General features: G+C 46.5%; 2 protein-coding genes across 4 annotated transcripts in view; both read right to left on the bottom strand.

Annotated features, from left to right (window-relative positions):
• LOC123069317 (GTPase Der) overlaps positions 1-3,626 on the bottom strand; it is a 9,528-nt gene extending 5,902 nt beyond the window's left edge. Inside the window, exons 1-6 of one of the 2 annotated variants that reach the window (XM_044492148.1) lie at positions 3,409-3,626; positions 3,117-3,336; positions 1,478-1,702; positions 1,125-1,381; positions 452-675; positions 174-299 (exon numbers count right to left, since the gene is read on the bottom strand). In XM_044492148.1, the coding sequence (XP_044348083.1) occupies positions 174-299; positions 452-675; positions 1,125-1,381; positions 1,478-1,702; positions 3,117-3,336; positions 3,409-3,529 (1,173 nt within the window). In that variant the 5' untranslated portion in view covers positions 3,530-3,626. Of the gene's footprint in view, positions 1-173; positions 300-451; positions 676-1,124; positions 1,382-1,477; positions 1,703-3,116 lie in introns of both variants that reach the window. The other variant, XM_044492147.1, reaches the window with a different exon arrangement.
• Positions 3,627-6,787: 3,161 nt separating this feature from the next.
• Positions 6,788-14,512, bottom strand: LOC123069315 (SMR domain-containing protein At5g58720). Of its 2 annotated transcripts, none has more exons than XM_044492145.1 (11): positions 13,597-14,512; positions 12,179-12,204; positions 10,783-10,929; positions 10,045-10,124; positions 8,905-9,128; positions 8,441-8,511; positions 8,300-8,356; positions 7,956-8,023; positions 7,775-7,881; positions 7,610-7,677; positions 6,788-7,256 (listed from the first exon to the last, which is right to left on the bottom strand). In XM_044492145.1, the coding sequence occupies exons 1-11, from the start codon at positions 14,396-14,398 to the stop codon at positions 7,134-7,136; spliced, it is 1,773 nt and encodes a 590-aa protein (XP_044348080.1). In that variant the 5' UTR covers positions 14,399-14,512; the 3' UTR covers positions 6,788-7,133. The 2 variants fall into 2 exon arrangements, with proteins under 2 accessions (XP_044348080.1, XP_044348081.1); XM_044492146.1 differs by having other exon boundaries at positions 8,905-9,125.
• Between the last annotated feature and the right edge of the window lie 7,153 nt (positions 14,513-21,665).

The raw sequence follows: 21,665 nt of genomic DNA, 5'->3' as shown, positions 1-21,665 counted from the left end.
ACTCGCAATAATGCAGGCATAATCAGTAGAATCAACTCGTTGTAATCGACAAGACCTCCGAATAAACAAAAAAGAATAGCACTGAAAATGTTTCCCCTTAACCACATAAAAGGGAGCATACTAGCCAGAACTTTAGGTCACATTCTAGTGTACATCTGAATGAGTGCAAGTACCTTCTCTGCATCAAGCACAAGAGCTACAATATGAGCTCTCATCAGGTTCTTTCTTGATTGTACCACACTTAGTGATGATGGCCCTTTCTCCTTTCCCGCTCTTTCCATCCAACCAGCAGTATCCACCTGCATCGCAACAAGAAAGAAAAGGTCAATTCATGAAAATGGAGACAGCCTGAATGAACATTATGTCGTAAGCTCTAACACAGCAGCTATAGCCATATAGGAAAAGGCATCCAAAAGATACTATTAAACTCTCATATAGCAAGTTAACTTACCAAATATACAGTTCTGTTGTCAAATTGAAACTTAGCCCGGATGGAGTCCCTTGTTAAGCCTGACTCTGGACCAACCAGAACTCTTTGTTCTTGCAATAAGGCATTAAGCAGGGTCGACTTCCCAACATTAGGACGTCCCACAATTGCTAACTGCAGAGGTAACTTGCTTTCATCACCTTCATTGGCCTCAGCCTCGGAGGTAGGGTCATCTTCATTTAGTCCATCTATCACGTGACACAAAACCAAGAATGATATTTACATACATTGGCATCATGGTTTTCCCTCCAGAAATTAACGGTACAGGATCATAAACTTCTCTTATTGCTTGAGAAAACGGAATATACTGTTTTCAAAGTTCAATAGGTGGTGGTTTGTTGCCACTGATTTATAAACTATAATGCCCAAACCTCTCCGTTTCTACTTGAACAGAACCATTATGGAGAGGATTAGTGGATGGAGATATGGCAATTTTTTAAGCAATTCTGATACCTAGCTGAAAATCTTCTATTTATGCAAATTCGTCACACTTATGAATAGTGTATCAGTTTTATCAATCAGTACAGTACTGGAAGAAAGCAAAGATAAGAGGAACTACAAGTAAGTCACTGCATATCAAAACAAATATCTTATACTAACAGAACCAAAGTCATTGAAGATACAGCTACAAACTTACTATTTGGAAGTTGAAACATGTATTCCTCAAACAATGGCCTGAGTGTCTCATAAAGCTCTGCCATCCCAAGGCCTGTCTCTGCAGATATTGCAACTGGGTCACCAAAACCCAACCTGTGGGCTTCTCCAGCAGCCGAGGTCAAAACTCCATGCTCATCAAGTGACTCGGACTTATTCATTGCAACAATGGTATGTATACCAGATGCATGTTTTCGCAGCCATTGCCCGACCTCAAGATCCAACGGTTGTAGACCATCCCTGAGAAAGCCATTACACTTTTACTATACAACAAGTATCAACTTATCAACCTGACTCCAATGATAATAGGTTGGTAACAAACCAAAGCACACTCACCTCACATCAATCAAGAAAATGGCAAATTGAGATCTGACCAACACATTCCCTGTCATATCAACCGTCCGAGCAAGAATGCTCCCAGATGTTGCTGCAGTCTCAAGTCCGGCTGAGTCAAGCACGCGAAAACGGAGATCTCCAAGCTTGGCAACTCCTTCTCGGATGTCGCGGGTGACATGGTCTCCAGGTGTATTATACACCAATGCCTCCCTCCTCCGTATTAATCTAAATACATTCATCCAAAAAAATCAGTACAACGTACAAAACAAGTGAATGGAATAAGAGTGGAAAACGATGTAGGCTGTAATTTCTTCGCATAAAGCCATTATAACTTAAAATAATAGGTTGTTAGTAACATCTGTCATTTATCAAAAGTAGTACTATGTCATAGTGCAGGCTAGGGCAACCAAATGGTGTCAAGGTGTATGTAGCACGGAAGAGATAGAAGCTACTCCCTCCGTCCCAAAATAAGTGTCTTAACTTTGTACTCCCTACCTCTTATATTTCTTTACAGAGGGAGTACTAACTTTAGTACAAAGTTGTGCTAGAGTTGAGACACTTATTTTGGGACAGAGTATGCTCCCTAATTTTTAAGGCCTTACATTCAATTGAGGTCTTCAATTTGGAATTGGATCACTGATTTTGACCGGGTCAATGATTTAAGGGGCTTTCTCTTCGATTCTTTTATCATCTAATACACCATGCTCCCTAATAAGATAATTTTTAGAGCCCTCCCATTCAATTGAGTTGCTACACATTTAGTTGAGGTCTCCAATTTAAAATTGGGTCACCGATTTTGACCGGGTCAATGACTTAAGGGGCTCTCTCTTTAATTCTTTCATCGTCTATCCAATGCACTATGCTGCCTAATTTTGGAGCTCTCACGTTCAATTGAGGAGTTCATTGGTTCTCGATTTCTACCGGGTCAACGATTTCTCATGGAGCTCTCTCTTTCAGTTGAGGTATTTAATTTTGGATTTGATTCACGATTTTGACTGGATCGACAACTTCTCAAATTAATTGGAAACAACCATTCTATAGAAACACATCTGTCCCATACACCCTGTCACCCTCCCAACTAACAAAGCAGTGCCAACACGTGCACTGTAGCATTAATATAGTACGTGCATTCACGAACGCTGAAAACTTTTCCATGTATGGGTTGATTAGCAGATAACACAAAATCATACTGCCAAAAAAACACATCAAAACATTGTATTATAAAAAAAGAAAACACACTTCACTATCTTCCCCAGGTGTCAAACCAATTTTGATCACTATGAAATCCCAACAACATAAATGGCGCAGCAAAGCGCGCCTAATCCTTCTAGTAGAGTATGAAAGAACAGTATGTTGGAGACATATAGGTGCATCCGTGCATGTGCAAGCTTACAGAGGGCTGCCTGAGGAAATATACCATATGCAGCTACAGCAACGAAGATGACAGCAACCATTTTGTGCAAATGTCATACAGCAAGCCAGAACGAGCACTTCGCAATTACAACGGAGAGTGCGTGTTGAATGAAATCTGTAAGAAGACGTGGTGCCTTAAAGGTGCTTGTGGAAATGGCTACCCCATGGAGCATGGAGCATGGAGCATGGAGCTACGCGGGAACCAAGCGCGTGTGGCGCCTCTCACCTGTTGAAGAGCGCGGACTTGCCGACGTTGGGGCGGCCGACGAGGATGATGGTGGGGAGAAGCGCCGCGTCCACCTTGGTGAAGTCGACGCGGGACTGCTTCATTGGGCTCCTCTTTGGCTTGCCCTTGGGCTTCGCGGGGGCCTCCGATATCTCTGCAACGGTGGAGTACGGGAAGCCGGCGGCGAATGGAAGGCGCGGGAGGAGAGGTAAAGCACAGGCTGCATCGGGGAGCTGGACGGTGAGACGAGGAGGGTTCAAGGGTTTGGTTTGGGAGGGGAGCGGAATCTTACCGAGAGGAGGGGGAGGTAGCGGAACTGGCGGGGAAGGAAGGGTACGGGGGGGGAGGAGGGCTGCCGCGGCGGGGCGGCTCCGGCGGAGGGCGGCGCGAAGGAGGACGGCGGCGGCGGCCATTTTTCGAAGGAAGTGTGCAACAGGTAGGCGACGAGGTTTTCAAAGCTGGGCCGGACAGGGGATGGTTATTCGCAGCGGGGCTCCATGCCAATTTGGCCTGCTAACTCTGAGGCCTCGTTTGGTTTGAAGGATTTTCATAGAAAAAATATGGGAACAAGGATTTCAGAGAAAAAAATTATATAACGTGTTCGATTTGTAGGAAATGCGTAAATTTCACAGCTCATTTTCTGTGTTTTTGAGAAAACTACGCATCCATTCAAAACTCATTTTGCGCGTAGGAACAAGGCTATTCAATTTCTTAGGATGGCAAGTGTCATCCTATTAAATTCTTGTACTATTCCCAATTCCTACGTTTTGGTTTCCTCCAAATTGAATGAGCCATGAAAGATGTTTCTAAGTTTGTAGGCAACTCCAACTGGCCGACCCAATCAGACAAAAAAATTCCCTTAAATAAATAGACAAAAAAGATTACCCGGTTTTTTTTCTTCGTTTGGCTGGGATAGCAATATATACTTAGCAAATAAATCTAGCATTTTCTCCATAGTACCAAGAGAATGTTGTATGCCATGATGTCAAGTAACATTGCACCAAATGAATCGCACAAGCCCTCCCTCGTGTGCTCCGGCCTCATAGTTCATGCAAAACAAACAAAATATAAGATGATCATGCATCTCGATCGATCATGAACTTTGCCTCTTCTCAAACCAAGCTCTTTTTTTGGGGTCATGTTTCTCAAGTCAGCCCCCATGATGCAGGCCTCCTCAGAGAGTAGTGCGAGGTCTACCTTTCTTTGCTTGACCCTCCATTTCCTTGGCTCTTCATCAGGTATTGGCCTCATCAATCTCAAGCTTCTTCTTTTGTATTCCAAAGTAGTTTTCCATTGCTTCCTCTTTCTCTTGTGTTTTCTCTTTTTCGCTTCTCATTTGACACCGACTTTTGGGTTATAAACCCCTTCAATGTTTCTTGCAAGGCAATTATTAAAGCATCGCGGTCTCCATCGAGTGCCGGCTCCTCTCACGAAATCCAGCTCTGCCCTTCCTCTCTATCGAGCATCGGCTTCGTCATCCTCTTCTCATTCTCGCCCTCCACAAGGGCTTAAAGCATTGTCATCTCACAACAGGCGCCGCCCAACTCAACACGCTGCCGAGTGCCGCCACACCCCAAAACAACAGTTGTCCTCGACTCAAACTCCCCCCCCCTCAAGCTCCCATCAAAATCTTGCTTTGATCTGTGAATTGATCCATTGTATCAGTGTTTTTTAAGTGTTTGTATATGCATACCCCACATAAAAAGTGGTGGTCGGTGCGGACAAGTCCCAGGACGTCCGGCGAGCCGTCCAGTGTCCACTTACATCCTGAATCACATGGCTACAGATCATTTCAATCTCTACTCCTAATGAAGCAGTTGGTAGCCTCGTACGGTTTATTTTTGTCCTCCTCCCACCTCCTCTGGGTTTTTTTCATCCTCCCTCCCACCTCCCAATTTCGTTGGTTTTTTTCATCGGTTTTTACTCGCCCCCTCCTCCCAGTTTCGTCCGGTTTTTATTCGTCCCACCTCTCACCACCCCCTCGTACTGGTTCTTTCTCTCCACTTTTTTCTTGCAAACCAATAATTTCCTAACATACAAAAGATCACGAATCTATCTTTCCTTACCCGAACCAATCGCGCCCTACATCAGTGCATTTCTTTATTAAGAAAACTAACACGTAAATCTTAACGCATTGTAAACAAATCCCGTTATGGGCCTAATTAATTTATTGTGGAATCTATACGTGGTCGCATTGGTTCTTTTTCTCTCCACTCTTTCTTTGCAAACCACTAATTTCCTAACATACGAAAGGTCATGAATCAATCTTTCCTTACCCGAATCAATCGATCCCTACATCAGTGCATTTCTTTATTAAGAAAACTAACACGTAAATCTTAACGCATTGTAAAGAAATCCCGTTATGGACCTAATTAATTTATTATGGAATCTGTACATGGTCGCATCTCTCCCCTCGTGAAAAAATCGCATCCATCTCCCGTTAAAAAGGAAAAGAGAACATGAACGATCAATCCCACACCTTGCATCTCAGTAGCAAAAAATCGCCCCCGCCTCTGCTACTGCGCCTCGCCGTGTGCCCGACTCGACCCATGCCTTGCCTGCATGGCTGGACGCCGCCGTCTCCACCGCCACGTACAAGAAAACGGTGGGCAGAACCATCCATTCAAATCGCACACTCCCACCCTCCTCCGCAATCCCTAGCCCCGCATCACCCTATCGCTTTCTCGCCTCTCTTTCCCTTCGATGTATATGGTGCCGAGCGGCGGCCTCGAGCACCGGCAGTGCCACCCTCTCTATCTTCGCTGCGTCGAGAGATGGGACGAGGCTATCGTCGGTTCGCCGCCACGATTGGGCCGCATTCGGTTGTCGCGCACCACCGGCCCCACCTAACGTGCCCGACCCTCTCCGCTTTCGACCTTCCGGCGAGTTGGCGACCACATACCTCCGCACCTCCATCCATCATCCACAAGGCCACTCCCTGCACCCACCCTCCTAAATTCTCCATACCGGCGGACAATCACCGAAGATCCAAGTTGGCCCGATATCAATTTTCTTACATGCTTTCTTTATCAGTTAGTGATGGGAATGGGTTCCAATTTCTCTCTCTGACTGTGGATTCGCAGGCAAGAAGCGCTTCTACATGCATTCTCCTATCGGTCCCTAAAGTACCACGGTAAATGGTTGATGTTGCGTTCGTCTAGGATGATATATGTTGGCTCTGTTCCGGTTCATCCGAGCAGTTCCGGTACATCGTGCATTTATCTTGCCAGTAATGTTCTGTGATGCTCTGATGCACTTTGGGAATTGTTTATCGTGTCTTCAATGCAAAACATTTGTTTATTAATGCATGAGAAGAATCCTTGTTACTACCTTGAACCTGTTTTATAATCCATATTGTTATGCACTAGTGTGTGTGCGTGTGAAATAAATGGATTATGGCCCCGTACCTAATAAGATGGATATGTGTGTGTGTTCGAGAGAAAGAGAGAGGGAGGAGGGAGAGAGAGAGTGTGTGTGAGAATTTGATGGTAAAAAGATCGCCAATGTCACTTGATATGTATGAGAATATTAAATGTAATATTAACATAATTGATATTGAACTCTTAAAGTTAATGTGCCCCCGTTGCAACGCACGGGTGTTCTTCTAGTCAACTATAACAACCAACAGGTCGCCAGTCCCAGGAGTATCATGCCAAAAAGAATCAGGGTACTGAAGATAATTTTACACTGCATAAACTAGATACATGGGGGTAAAGTTACACTGTCTGCTGTTCCTTCCACCCTAACATAAAACAATTAGACAGGCACATAGCTTCAAGAGTACGATACAATGTTAGCAGCCTAGAATGATGGTGACGTCAGACGGCGCCTATCTTCTCTTTGCTATTCCCGAACTGTGTCAGAAACTACCTCGTACTACACCGGAACCTAGGTCACCTATCCATAATTACATACAGGACATGTAAGTACAGATAGATACAGGAGAGATACATAGATTAGAACGGCTGTTAAATCTATGTCAGGCTCCACCAAAAACAGACGAGGCGAGGCTTTAACTCAGTCAGAATCGCTGTCATGCTCCAGGAAGCGGTATTCTCTTGGCCCGCCTAGTCGAAGAACTATGGTTCCGGAGTTCCCTTCATACCACTCGATGCCTTCCTTCTCCACAAGCTCGATAACCTATTACAGGCATTTGTTTATATATAATTGCATTCAAAAGCATGGCATGTGAAATCAAGGGATTAACATATTACGATTAACTGGATAAAGGGTTAAGGCATTTTTTAGGGAACTAAAATATCAGCATTACAAACCCCACCAAGAGCTGCACAACAACATTCTACTATACTGGACCATATGGCCACAAGACTAAATGTGGATAGAGTATGAAAGGATGCAACATCCAACCAACTGCAATTGAGGAGGGTTCATTTAGAGTATGAAGACGATGCCTTAAAACTACTGCAGTCACTATACTTAAAAGCAGCATATAGAAGTGACAAGAATGACTAATCAAACAAGAACATTCTTACCGATCGTTTTATCTTTCCTTTCCCTGTACCTTCAACACCACAACCAGTAATTACTCTAAGAAGGGTAGCTGTTTAAGGAAGAGAAAGGAAGACATGACAATAAAGCATTAGTCAAGACCAATGGAGCTAAATAATTAAAGCATCAAATTGTATGTGAACACTCACATGGCATGCATACACAAACCAGCATGTGAACTTTGAGGAGCTTCATAGCTTGCTTGACATGTTGACCATGCAAGTCAATAGTCACCGTGTTTGTTATATGCTTGTTTCTGCCAAACCAAGATACCAGAGTCTGAGATCGGAGAATATCTCCCTGACTATCAGAAGCTATACAGTGGTTTACCTGGCTTCAAATATCTCCCTGCTGGCCTTCTCATCTTCCTTGCGACCCAATTCCCGATAATGTTTTCCCTAAAGCAAATAAATATTGGGCTATTTGAGATACTAAGGCACAAGTTAGCTATAAACATTCCAGAAAATATTCTGAAAAAATGAATACATCTTAGCATCTTATAACAGGGCTAATATCATTTACTAATTTTATGTATTGTAAGATAAGAAACAACATCAGCACATCACTTGGAGCTCTCCATCATTCAACCATTAAGGGTGAAAGATAAAGAGATCATGCCCTCTTTTTTTGTCATACTTTTGTCAGCCTTAACATCTTAAAATTGGAAGTCTGACCTCCTCTGCAAGGTACGAGGCATAAGATTTATCTCCTTTGGAATATGCCACAGCAGCCTGTATGGAATCAATAGAGATAAATATATGAAATACAAAAGAAGAACTGGCTCAAGGAGAACTGCGACAAAAATAGCGTCTTACTTTCTGATAGTACCCTTTCATCGTATCATAATGCCTAGCAGAAACACCACGGAACTCTCGATACCCATCCCCTTAACATTGAGAAATTACAGTTGTGTCATTTGCAGCAGTGCCAAATACAGCAATTACAAAGCACCATAAGTGAAACAAAGACAGTTATATGTGTAAGTGTAAGCAAATCCATCAAAAGAAGTTCCATTGTAAGAGCATATCTGATGTGAATGTCTACGTGTCAAATGAAGACTAATTAAATCAAGAAATGAGAAGTAGCAGTTTTACTTATAGGATAAATCTATATTGCTTAGATAAGGGAGTTATCGACCTCATGGTAAGAAAGACACTAACAACAGAAACCTATAGAGTTAGGAAACAGAAAGTATGTAAATTGCCATGATGGAGAAGAAGTGAATTCTTTGAGCACAAGGAACATGTCAACAAGCAGAGCGGTCAAAAACAGGATATACCATTTTTTGGTCTTTCTTGATTGCTTGCTGTGATGGGATGATTATATGACTGCAGCTTCTTCACGACCTTCTTCCAGTCCATTTTACTTGGCTCGTATGTGCGTCTTTCAGGTATTTTGAACAGCGACTCCAAGACTTGTTGTGGCATCTTGGAATCCACCACCGCCGATCTTGGAGACGGTGTTGCCGAGTGTTCCACCTCGCAAACAGCCTTCATGTAGCTACTGAACCAAAAGACCAGGCATATCATAAACCAACAACCACCGGCATGAAAGTGCAAGCACATGGCGAGATAACTGATATCAATGATGCCTAGGAGATAACTAGCTGTACAGCCAGCACCGTCAAAGTCTATGCAAATACTAATAGCATTGATGCCTAAGAGATAACTAGCTGCACAGCCACATACTGTCAAAGTCTATGTGATTATTGGTATAGCTGTACAGCCAGTACTGTCAAGGTCTGCTTGACTACTGATACCATTATGCCTAGGGAGATAACAACCTGTACAGCCAGTACTAGTGTACTACTGAAGTCGACAGATGACTAAGGCATTTAAACTGAGCCACTCATTTTATAACCCAAAACTCACTTAGGTTAGCTAAGAAAAATACTACTGTATAAGCTATCTTGGAGGAATACATTGCTAGCATGTGACACACGCTATGTGCGCATAAAGTCAGCTTTTATTAAACTGTCTTTGTCTAGACGATCAAGGATGCTTTATTTGTCAAGGCAGTCAAGGATATGAATTGTTAACATGTACTCCCTCTGTACACTAATGTAAGACATTTTTGCAGTTCAAATTGAACTGCAAAAACGTCTTATATTAGTGTACAGAGGTAGTACTTATCTAATCTCATGTGCTATGTAACTTCTGAGCTGCCAAATGTGCGAAAGGGGCACAAGAAAGCACTGAATACTCTCCATTCAACAATTACCACTATGTCTGTCCATACTCAGCTACAAACAAAAATATGACATGCGTACATAGCATCTTTGTGCATAAGTATGCATTAAGTATGTGCGTGTCAAACACATAAACATGAAGTATCAAGTTCACCAAGCAACACATTAGACAGCTGCTATATAATGTTACTAAGAATCTAAAGAAAGCATATGTGCTCAGATAAGATTCACCTGCTCTGTTGTTCCCCCCAGAAGAATTCATGTTGCCTTTCAGAGTGATTGTATGACATACCAGGTATTTCTTCTGGGAACTGAGTAGAACAAAATGTTAGAATATGATAATTTTACAAGGAAGCGCTTACAAAGTACTACATGCATTCTATTGTGTCAAAGAAATAATAGGAAACTGGAGATGCGTTTAGTGGACTAGCACAGACATGCCAACCAGAAGTAAATAGCAATGACATTCAACATTGCTTGCTATCTTACGTTGCACTAGGACGTCAAAATGAACAACAAAGCTACAGGTTCTATTTTACTTCCTGTTAAGACTTTTTTGGCAACTTCTGCGACTATAAAACAGGTCGTAAAACACAGCAATGGTAAACTGGCAATAGTTGGTGCTTTGAAAGATGCAATCTAAACTATCCCCTCTCATACGGATATAACATGTTGGCCAGTAAGAAGGGGTTCTACTAACTGCACTAATTATAAATAATAAAGAACTATGATCCCAGGCTTTTTGTAGAACAAAATATTTATTACTGGACTTAGTAGCTTTAATGTATGCAGGAGTCAACTAAGATTAACTGAAATTTCTATGATCCCAGGCTATCTGTAGAACAAAATATTTAGTACCGAACTTAGTAGCTTTAATGTATCTAAGATTAACTGAAATTTCTGCAAGAAACAGGTGATTTGCACTGAAAAATAGGAGCATATATTGTAGTGACTGTGCAAAGTTAATACCTGGCGTGGACTCTGTTGAATACTTGCAGTACATTCTTCTTCAAACAATCCATTTCCTGGGAAGAGATTTGGAGAGGATGAGCCATTTGTTTCTTCATTAGGAATGCACCATCCCATACCAGAGATATCAAGCAATGCATCCAGAGCCTGAAAACACCTTGTTAGTAATATCTCTCAACAAATTGTCACTGACTTAAAAGTATGCCATTCGATGCAAAGAGCACAAGCTTTTTAGGTTTCACACCAGAAAGCTTAGTTGGTTACTTGGTTTTGAACAATTAAATTAATTTCCTAGTCTTAGGGCCGCCTGGGTGCACAGCCGCCAAGGCACATGACAAGGTGACAATTAGGCGATACAAAATATATCTGTAGTATAAATTGTACAGTAACAAGTCCTAAGCATATTCTGTTCCATCATGGCATCGACCAACAGAAATCGCATGTAAAGAGCCAAACCTACCTGTCATACCACCCTAGTACTTGGGCCACTCTAAATTTTCTTACCTTCCTCCCATTTTCCTTGTTTTTTCTTCTCTACTACTTTAAGTTCCCACTCCCCCCTTTTTGATGTCCTAATATCTTACAGGCGAGTGCCGATGTCGTCCCACACCCTCACCCACCCACCCTCACCCCTCCTCAACTATTTAGTTGCAAATTGTAAACGCTGGTGATTTTTGTTAAGAACTCCCTCCGTCCCATAATATAAAATCTTATTACATCCAATTTATGAGCAAATTGGATGTAATAAGATCTTATATTATGGGACGGAGGGAGCATATTATATTTCCTCTTCCTATCAGATCGGTCTTTTGGGATAGTTGGTTGATAGGAATATCTAACATGGTATCAGACCTGAGGTCCTGGGTTCAAGTCTCAGTCCCCGCATTTTCCCCAATGATTTATCCACGCCCACGTCTGGCGTGGGGTGAGGTGTTGATCATTCCATATCCGCGTCGGACGTGAAGTGGGGTGTTAAGTATATTATATCTCCTCTTCCTATCAGATCGGTCTTTTGGGAGAGTTGGTTGATAGGAATATCTAACAATTTCAACCTCACAAGCACCCGGATGATTTTCGGTGCCTTCACAGATCTGATAACCACGGCAGAACAGAAGAGGAGGTAGGCAACACTATTAACCGGATTTTTTTATGCATGGGCTCAAGGAACTAGAGGAAACTCCCAGAACCATGTGTGAACTGGCAAACATACACATGCGCTTTTTTTGTTTGTCAAAATTTAAAGGTATAAAGCAAGACAAAAGACCATTGATATTGCCCACAACAGGCAAGATTATAGCCCCAGCCAATCAACAGTATTTTGTAAAATCCATAAACTTAAACACTGGTCGAGGGCCTCGAGGCACTAAGAAATGCACCGAATAAGCTACTTGTTTACCTGCTCAACATCATATCCAGACTGACCTGCAAGAAATAGATATAGCATAAGGAACACTTTCAAAGATGTCCAACTGGTTGGCCAAATGAAATACAATTGTTACTAAACACACTCATATTCGAGCAAGCACAAAAATCTAATTTTACATTAAGCAGCTTCTTACAGAATAAGAATAAAAATGAATGAATTTTTATCCAGTTGTTGAAACAGCAAGTTGCATTTAATAATTAGACGTGTTGCATAACATGTATTTTTCCCCAATTGTATGGTCAACCATGCAGCAGTTCTGCATACAAACACCAGGTACTAGTGTGCAACTAAAACTATGGATTGGCTTAAACTGTACAACACTAGAAGAATTGTGCAATCTGTAAGCCAACCTCCCACCCACATGTTCTTTGCACCAAAACAAGCAAAGTGAATCTATCGCTTCAATGTGATATTGTGCAATTTGTAGTTGTGGAAGGTAGCTCATATCACAAAACAAAAATTCTAGGCAGCAACCTCCTTAACACTTAATATTTACGCAGGGAGAACAAGGGAGCATCGTGAAATGCCTTAACAGACATCCACTTGACTGATCGCATGAATCTTGCTTTGCTCCGGGCTTCTATAACCTTGCACATGATAAACTCAATAATCATTTCTCTGAATTGACTTTTCAGAGATTTTAGCCCAATCAATCAACACTGCCTTGCTAATTACAAACATCCACTCTGGAAGCACTACAAATCAAAATCACACAGCATTTTGACGGTCGCAATTTGATATCCTAACAGTAACACTGTTTTATTTCCTGCCAGTTGCTTAAAGAGAATGCAATGCCAATAATATCAACAGATCAGATGCCAGCGTGGAAATAGCACCACAAAATTACTTCGATATCTGCAGGTACAGACAGGAAACTGGAGTAGCAAGGAAATAGCACACAGAATTACTTCCGACATCTGCGGCTACAGGAAGGAAACTAGGACTAAAAACATACGAGGACAATCAAACAAGAGGTCACTCTTTTTAATAGATTGGCTTATGCATGCCTCATGTGTTCTGTTCCACATTTTGGCACATCAAATTTCTAAGAGAAGAAGTCAAAGTGCCAAAACATGCCCCCGCTCACTAAATGGTTTATTGTGAACTGAGGACAGTGCTTCAAACCTTCAGGCCCTGGTTGGATGACATTTAGTTCGTTGGGAAGGTTTAGTATATAGTTCAAAAAATTAAAGCTTTCCAAAAAAAATGCCGTGGAACTCCCTAAATACCAACACTTCCCAAAAATAACCTTTTATCCAAACACGCAGTTTATCCTATATAGCAAATTTGCAATTCGGCTTGGTTATGACTTCTGGCAGCGGAAACAAACGATCCCAGGTAAAGCACTTGGATATGAAAAGTAGAGCAGCTAGTACTAAACGACTCACCCAGCACGTCTTTGACCACACCCATGCTGAGCTCAGAATGATCTCCAAGCATGGAGCAGAGGAACTGCTCGGCCTCCTCAACATTAAGCGTGGGATCGGCACCTCTGCTTTCTCTCCCCCCGTTTCTCTCATCATTCCAGCCGTTGCTGACGCTTTCTCCATCCATGTCCTTCCCCTTCCCCTTCCACCCACTTCTCTCGGTCGCGCTTACAGGCGGCGTGGCAGGCCGCGAGTAGCCCTTGCCGATCACGTCCGCGACGATGCCAGACGCGGCCACGGGAAGCTTCCTGGGCCTGCGAGCCGGCTTCCTCCCAGCAGATCCGGCGCGCGGGGAGAGATCTGGCGGTGGCGGCGGCGGCGGCTGCATGTCCTGCGTGGAGCCGAGGATGCCGGCCGCGAGGAAGGGGTCGCCGCCGGCCTCGCGGTAGGCCGAGTCGACCTGGTCGATGGTGGCGCTGCCGAAGGCCTCGAGCAGCCAGGCGAGGTCTCGCCGCTCGTCGCCCGTGGCCGAGGAGGACGCGGCGGAGTCGGTCGAGGAGGGGGCGTAGAACGAGGAGGTGGACGCGGCGCCCGACGAGCTGGAGGTGAAGGCGCGGGCGTACCCGGAGGCGTCCCCGCCGCTCCCGCTGCCGCTGCCGCTCGACTCCGTCTCCGAGGCCGCGGCGGCTAGGGTTAGGGTTTCGGCGAGCGGCGAGCGCGGGGAGGACCCCGGCGCCGGAGGGGTCGGCGGCGCCACCCCGTTGGCGGCCGCCGGCGAGGGCCGCTTCTTCTTCTTGGATTTCTTCTTGGTGCTGGGCTTCATTTCGGGCGATGGCCGCCTTTTCCCCTCCCCTATTTTCCTCCTCCTCCGGGGTGTTTTTTCGAGGGGGTTTTGACTTTTTCCTGATCGTTTCAGCCTGGCAGAGAGCGGGCGAAGGGGAGGAGGAGGAGGAAGAAGGCGGGGCGGGGAGCCGGCGACTCGAGTCACGCGGTGGACGGAGGCGTGGCGTGGCGGGCCCGCGGCGGAATATACTACGCCCATTTGCATGTGGGGCACGTCACCCGCGGGTCCCACATGTCATGCTGTAGGTGCGGCTGGCGGTGAGGAGAGGAGGGGGGTGGATGGAAGGGGGCTGAGGCGACGGCCGATACTTATTTTGGACTGCTGGTTTACCCCATTAGACTGGTGGATGGGGTCGGCCGACGGGTCGTGGTCGTGCCCCGCCACGCACACCTTCGCTTGAGTGAACCGGATAGGTACGGGGCGGTTGGCCGCGGGTATCAAGGGGGCCGGGCGGGGATCTTTTTTTATTTTATTTAAACTGTGATTGCGAGCGAGGGGGCGGGGGCAGGGAAAAGCATTTGAGGTGGTACAGTACGATCGGTCAGTATATATCGATTAAAATCTTAACTGAAAATCGTTGCGCAGACTGCCAATTTGGTGCCTCGGAATGTTTTTTTACGGCAACGTGTGTCTCATTTATATCATAATAATCACAGTACAAGTCACGTGCACGGCGATCTGACAAAACTGAGAAGACAGTAAAACGTCAGCCTTTGCACAAAAGAACATCACTAAAAAAAATACAATCAAGACCGAAGAATCCTCTGAATTTGACACCAACGCCCGTCACCTGCCTCTGGTGCCATCATAGCAGCCATCAAAGTAAAAAATATTGACGGATCACCTCCTCATCTGAACTCGACTCAGCTCAATCACTGATATGCAGCTTTGCGAACCTCTAATGTGGCTCCCAAAGGTGAAACCATTATTGTCGAACGAATCAGACTAGGGCAACACTCCTACACGTCATCAAACTCCAGATTTGACACCCCATACGACTAAGACGCCGGAGAAGAAAACCATATGTGTCATCCACGAGCCACGAACCCTGCACACGATCCACCATCTTTCATATCTGCTTCTGGGTACCTCCCAAGCTCCGCGTCGACGCTAGAGCAAACATCGTCTCAACAATGGAGCCCGAAGACACAAGTCCACCACGAGGATGTTGTCGCCGCCACGTCATCCTTACTTGAACATACTGGTTTCCAAATTCATCCTCAACCATAGGACCGATGGCCTCATCAGGGAAGGATCAGAAGAATCTATTCTGCGCCGCCATCATCGATTCATCGCCGCCGAAACCAAGACGATGAACAAGAAAAAGAAAACTAGACTACGAGGGGCTAACGATCCACACCATGGGTCCGGTGACCCCCCTCACCACCGACGACCTAGATCGTCGACAGAGAACAACGCTGGAAGATTGGCCTCTCCAGACAGCGGCTAGGGTTCCAGCCGCCGGGGACGAGAGGAAAAAAGGGTTTCCCATTTTCCACTGAATTTTTAGGGGATTTTCCCTCCCGTGGTGTGCACCCTCCCTATGCTAATTTGCCGAAAGTTACTAATATCTTTACCGGAAAAGTACCGATCACAGATACAACATGTATTTTACCAGTGTACAAAGTTTTTTCTTTTTGCAGGTTACTACTGTACAAAGTTGAGGCCTAAAAACCAGCTCACGTATTAAAAAAACAGACAAATGTGGCACTTTGTAGTGACTATGGGCCAAATTAATACAATATGACATGTGGATCCATGGCATGTGATTTCAGGCTCCACGTGATGGGACTCGGCTCCCCTGACGTACTGCAGAGTGCAGTTGGGTCACTGACAGGTGGGCCAACTTGCTTTCGGGCCCACCTGTCAGTGGCCCAACTGCACCCTGCAGTACGTCAGAGGAGCCTCGTCCCACGTGATGACGCTTTTTTTTTAAAACTTGATGACGCGTTTTCATAAGATCCATAGCATGTGCTAAACCTTGGACTCTGCGTGACGACGCGTTTTCACTTGGAAACTGAGAGATGTTTTTATTATACTCCCTCCGTTCCAAAATAGATGAGTAACTACTAGTGGCGTTTTTGTCTGGAACATCTGAGCTTGACCCAAACGGGGTAGAATCATCTATGAGAGGGGAGCCAGTAACTACCATGTGCAAACTGCAAACTAACGTTAGTTAGGCCAACTCCAACTTGCGACTCCATTTTGTCCGGATGCATTAGTTTGGGTTGAAACGGACAAAATTCGTGGCCCACGCGTGGCCGCGACGACGTACCTCTTTCGTCTTCATTTCCGGCTCAATTTTGAGCAACGTTTGCATCGAATGGACGGCACGCAGGCGGGTGGGACAAAACAGTCCCATTTTCCCCTTCTTTCCCAAAAACCCTCATCCTTCCCCGCCCATCCCCGCTCGATGGCCCGCGCCACGAAGCAACACGCAGCCGTCATCCCGGCCACCACCTCCGCCCATCCCACGACGACGACGAAGTAGAAGCCAAGGTCGGAGCTCACGCCGATGGAGCTTGAGCGACTCGACCGAGAATCGGCTAAGATGAGGGCTCGGAGGTCCGTTCAGGAGAAGAGGAACGCCGTTGCCGAGTTCGCCCTCAAGGTCGCCGCCGTGCAGCACAAGGTCGTCGTCGAGGACAACGAGGTCATCATCGTCAAGGTCACGCAGGCAGCGATGACGCACACCCTCCTCATGCTAGGGTTGTGCTGACCCGCGCCAGCCATTCTTTCTGCCACCGCCATATATGCGGCGAGCACATGCTCGTCAGCCGTTCACCCTCCACAAGGCGAGTCGTCGGGCTCCTCCATAACACCGCAGACTGTTGGGGAATGTTGCATGGAAAACAAAAAAAATCTACGCACACGCAAGATCTATCCATGGAGATGCATATCTACGAGATGGAGAGAACATCTACATACCCTTGTAGATCGCTAAGTGGAAGCGTTTATCAACGCGGTTGATGTAGTCGTACTCTTCGCGATCCGATCACGATCCAACCGATCTAGTGCCGAATGAACGGCACCTCCGAGTTTAGCACACGTGCGGCTCAAGGACGTCTCCTCCTTATTGATCCAGCAAGCGGGGGAGGAGAAGTAGATGGGATCACAACCAACACGACGGCGTGGTGGTGATAGTGGTGGTGGAGCACTGACGACGCTTTGCTAAGCGTCACCGGGACAAGGCGGTGGAACTATGAAGGAACGAGAGATAAAGGGGTGCCAAGGGCTTGGTTTATCCTCTTGGGGCGCCCCCTCCCCTCTATATATAGGTGGAGGGGCGTGGGAAACAACCCCTCCAAGCCCTAGGGCGCAGCTAAGGGGGAGAGGACTTGAACTCCAAGTCCAATCATATTCCTACTAGGACTCCTTCCCTTTTTTCCTTCCCTAGCCACATGGGCTTTTGAGGACTTGGTGTTGTTGGGAATCGTTGCATGGAAAACAAAAAAAAATACGCACACGCAATGATCTATCCATGGAAATGCGTAGCAATGAGGGGGGGAGTGTGTCTACGTACCCTCGTAGATCATAAGCGGAAGCATTTCACAACGCGGTTGATGTAGTCGAACTTCCACTACTAGAATCATGATCTTTGTCGTCTGCTAGTTGATGGCAAAGAAGGTTAAAGAAAACTGACGGCAAAGAAGGAGCTGATGGCAAAGATAATGTTTGCTGTCAGCAACCTATTTGATGTCTGCTAGCGGATGACATAGAAGCTTTGCCGTCAGCTAGCTGACGGCAAAGAGGGACGGTGGCCCACTAGCGAGGGCCACCTAATGGGCACTTTCTTTGCCGTCTGCTAGCAGACGGCAAAGTCCGTTAGCTAGGCTCTTTGTCGTCTGCTAGTAGAAGCTGTGACCTAAACTAAAAAGCGGCCAGCCCCACCCCTCTCTCTCCTCCCTCTCTCTACCTTCCCTCATCACACATACGCCGCCGCCCCCGTGCTCGAGCCGCCCCAGCGCGCTGCCCCGGCGCCCCTCTCCTCTACCCCATGTCCGCCCTGCCCCGACGCCCCACTCCTCCACCCTCGCGGCCGCCCCGCCGCTCCGGTGCCCCCTCCTCCATCCTAAGCACCCCCTGCCGCGCTTGAAGGTGAGACATCCCTCTTCTTCTTCTTTTTGTTTTTTTAGATTTAGTTTAATTAGGTTTAGTTTAATTTAGGCTTGGTTTAGTTTAGGTTTTGTTTCTGTTTTTTAGGTTTAGATTTAGTTTAGTTTAGGTTTAGTTTAGGTTAAGAAGAAAGAAGAAAGATGAAAAAAATAAGAAGAAGAAGAAGAGGAAGAAGAAGAGGAAGAAGAAGAGGAGGAGGAAGAGGAAGAAGAAGATTAGGGGTGCATTACCGACGAAAAAGGGTCGAGGATCGAGGTGCGTCACCGACATAACCGGGTCGAGGATCACTGGTGGCCGAGGGGTCGGGGATCGTCGGTCGCCGAGGGGTCGAGGGTCGGGGCAGAGGGTTGAGGATCGCCGGTCGCCTAGGGGATAGATGGTGGAGCCAGTGGGTCTTGCTGGTCCCGACGCCATCATCCAGGCCGAGAATCCCCTGGTCTGAGTGCTGACCAATTGACCTACATCGCCATACCAGAGGGTGCCCGGGGACGAGCAGGTTAGGGGGTTCCTCGGCGTCGATGGAACCCTAAATAGCAAGTATCGTCGGTGCGAGATACATGTGGCCGTCTGTGTCAAACACTACATCCACGTCCCACAAGTGACGCCGGCGTCCAGCGTCCCGCAACAACCATTCTCTGTGTCGATGGCGGCCGAACACGAATTTGTCTTGCAGCCTCTGTGATGACGATTAAAAGCCAAGTGTTGAAACTTGAAACACCCAAACTAACTCAAGTCGGTTTGGTTGTATGAACTTTCAAACTTGGCTTTAATCCTCATCGCAAAAGGCCGCCAGACAAATTCGCTAAGGTGTTCGACTATCATCGGCCACCAGAACTATTGTTGTGGGACGTCGGGTGAGGGAGTCCTGGACTAGGGGGTGTCCGGATAGCCGAACTATCACCGCCGGCCGGACTCCAAGACTATGAAGATACAAGATTGAAGACTTCGTCCCGTGTCCGGATGGGACTTTCCTTGGCGTGGAAGGCAAGCTTGGCGATACGGATATGTAGATCTCCTACCATTGTAACCGACTCTGTGTAACCCTAGCCCTCTCCGGTGTCTATATAAACCGGAGGGTTTTAGTCTGTAGGACGAACAACAATCATACCATAGGCTAGCTTCTAGGGTTTAGCCTCCTTAAACAATCATACCCATATCATCAATATTAATCAAGCAGGAGTAGGGTTTTACCTCCACCGAGAGGGCCCGAACCTGGGTAAAAACATCGTGTCCTTTATCTCCTGTTACCATCCGCCTAGACGCACAGTTCGGGACCCCCTACCCGAGATCCGCCGGTTTTGACACCGACATTGGTGCTTTCATTGAGAGTTCCTCTGTGCCGTCGCAATCAGGAAGGATGCCTCGCCCCGTCTTTAAAGACGGCACCGTTGCCAAAGGAGCTTTGGCCATCGGCCAAACCATCCGGCTAGGCGGTTTTCTTATGACCGCCTGTTCGGTCGCCGCGCCGACGATGACCTCTCGGGTCATCAAAAGCGATCTTCACATCAACTCGGAACTCACCGAGCAGCTAGATCCGATGGAGCTCTCCTCCTTAAACGAGCTCTTGGATCGCATCGCCGCCCTGGGAGTCGCTACAGACTACGATCAGATTGGGCCTAAAACCGATCTGAGAGAGATCAACTATCCCCAGGCTACCCACCACGTTGCTGTGGTGGAGGAACAGCACGGTGACTCTTCTTCTACATTAAGGACAAGCTATGTCCGAATTCCCGACCCCTCCATGCCGGATTCCCATGGAGGGACGGACGTCGATCAAGCCCTGAACCTAAAGTCAGGCAGCGGGCCGGATTCGTTGGACAACATCCAACAACCCAAGCTTCCAAGTTCGGAAACTTTTCGGCCTGTGAGTCTTAGATTGGACGGGGTTCTGAATTTAATTCCACCCGCCCACCCAAACACAAGCGATCTATCCCGAATCCGGCAAGAGCCCGCTGAAACAGTACATCATTACCGGGCCAGATTCCTCCTGGTTATGGACAGGATAAAGGACTGCCGTGAGGAAAGCACAATCTCAATTTTCTGCAATAATTGCACGAACAAGGGAATCATGAACGCCATAAGTCATCGTGAAATTACACGCTTCGCCGACCTGGCGTCCATAGTCGGGAAGCATGTTGCACAGGAAAAATCACACTGGATGTGGTGTTCGGCTCGCGGGACAACTACAGGTCCGAGGAGATCACGTTCCATGTGGCCCCGTTCAGCAGCGGATATCACGCTTTATTAGGACGAGAGACATTCACAATTTTTCAAGCTATACCCCATTACGGGTACATGAAGCTCAAAATGCCCGGGCCCAACGGAATCATCACCCTTGCCAATGATCCAGACGTAGCGCTCCGCGCCGAAAATAAGACAGCCGCACTAGCCCTAGAGGCGCTATCCGCAGCCCTAGCGGCCGAAGAACTCACAGCGCTGCGCTCCACGGTGAACAGGGACGACGTGATACTGGACAAAAGATCCAAGTCCACCTCTTTTAAGCTAGCGGACAAAATAGTCAAATTCCAAGTCCATCCAACGGACCCTACAAAGACGGCCTCCATTGGGGCACAATTAAACCCTGATGTAGACGCCGCACTACGAGAATTCCTACGGGAAAATTGGGATATTTTTGCCTGGCACCCTTTAGACATGCCAGGAATCCCACGCCGGCTGGCAGAGCACAGCGTAAATATCCTAAAAGGATTCAAGCCAGTCAAACAGGCTCTTCGGTGATTTTTCGAACTCAAAAGACAGGCAATGGGAGAGGAGCTAGCCAAACTATTAGAAGCCGGATTCATCAGAGATATAAAACATCCGGACTGGCTAGCAAACCTGGTAATGGTACCAAAGAAGGACAAATCCTGGCGCCTGTGTGTCGATTTCAAGGACCTTAACAGGGCTTGCCCAAAGGATCCCTTCCCTCTTCCCCGCGTCGATCAAATTATCGACGCTACCGCAGGGCACGATTCATTGTGCTTCCTCGACGCATACTCCGGCTACCATCAAATCAAGATGGCGGAGCCAGACCAAGCCGCAACGGCATTCATTACTCCATACGGACCATTCTGCTTCAACACAATGCCCTTCGGGCTAAAAAACACCGGCGCAACATATCAGCGCATGATTC

Source organism: Triticum aestivum, chromosome 3B (genome assembly GCF_018294505.1).
Source record: "Triticum aestivum cultivar Chinese Spring chromosome 3B, IWGSC CS RefSeq v2.1, whole genome shotgun sequence".
NCBI classification, from domain to species: Eukaryota; Viridiplantae; Streptophyta; class Magnoliopsida; order Poales; family Poaceae; genus Triticum; species Triticum aestivum.
This window is presented reverse-complemented; position numbering and strand designations above follow the sequence as displayed.

Excerpts from the sequence above, each read along its gene's own strand:
- LOC123069315 (XM_044492145.1), bottom strand. The coding sequence starts at position 14,398 with ATGAAGCCCAGCACCAAGAAGAAATCCAAGAAGAAGAAGCGGCCCTCG. Across the intron at positions 12,205-13,596 it reads TGTGGTCAAAGACGTGCTGG|GTCAGTCTGGATATGATGTT; the intron begins GTGAGTCGTTTA and ends TATTTCTTGCAG. Across the intron at positions 10,125-10,782 it reads TTCAACAGAGTCCACGCCAG|TTCCCAGAAGAAATACCTGG; the intron begins GTATTAACTTTG and ends TGTTCTACTCAG.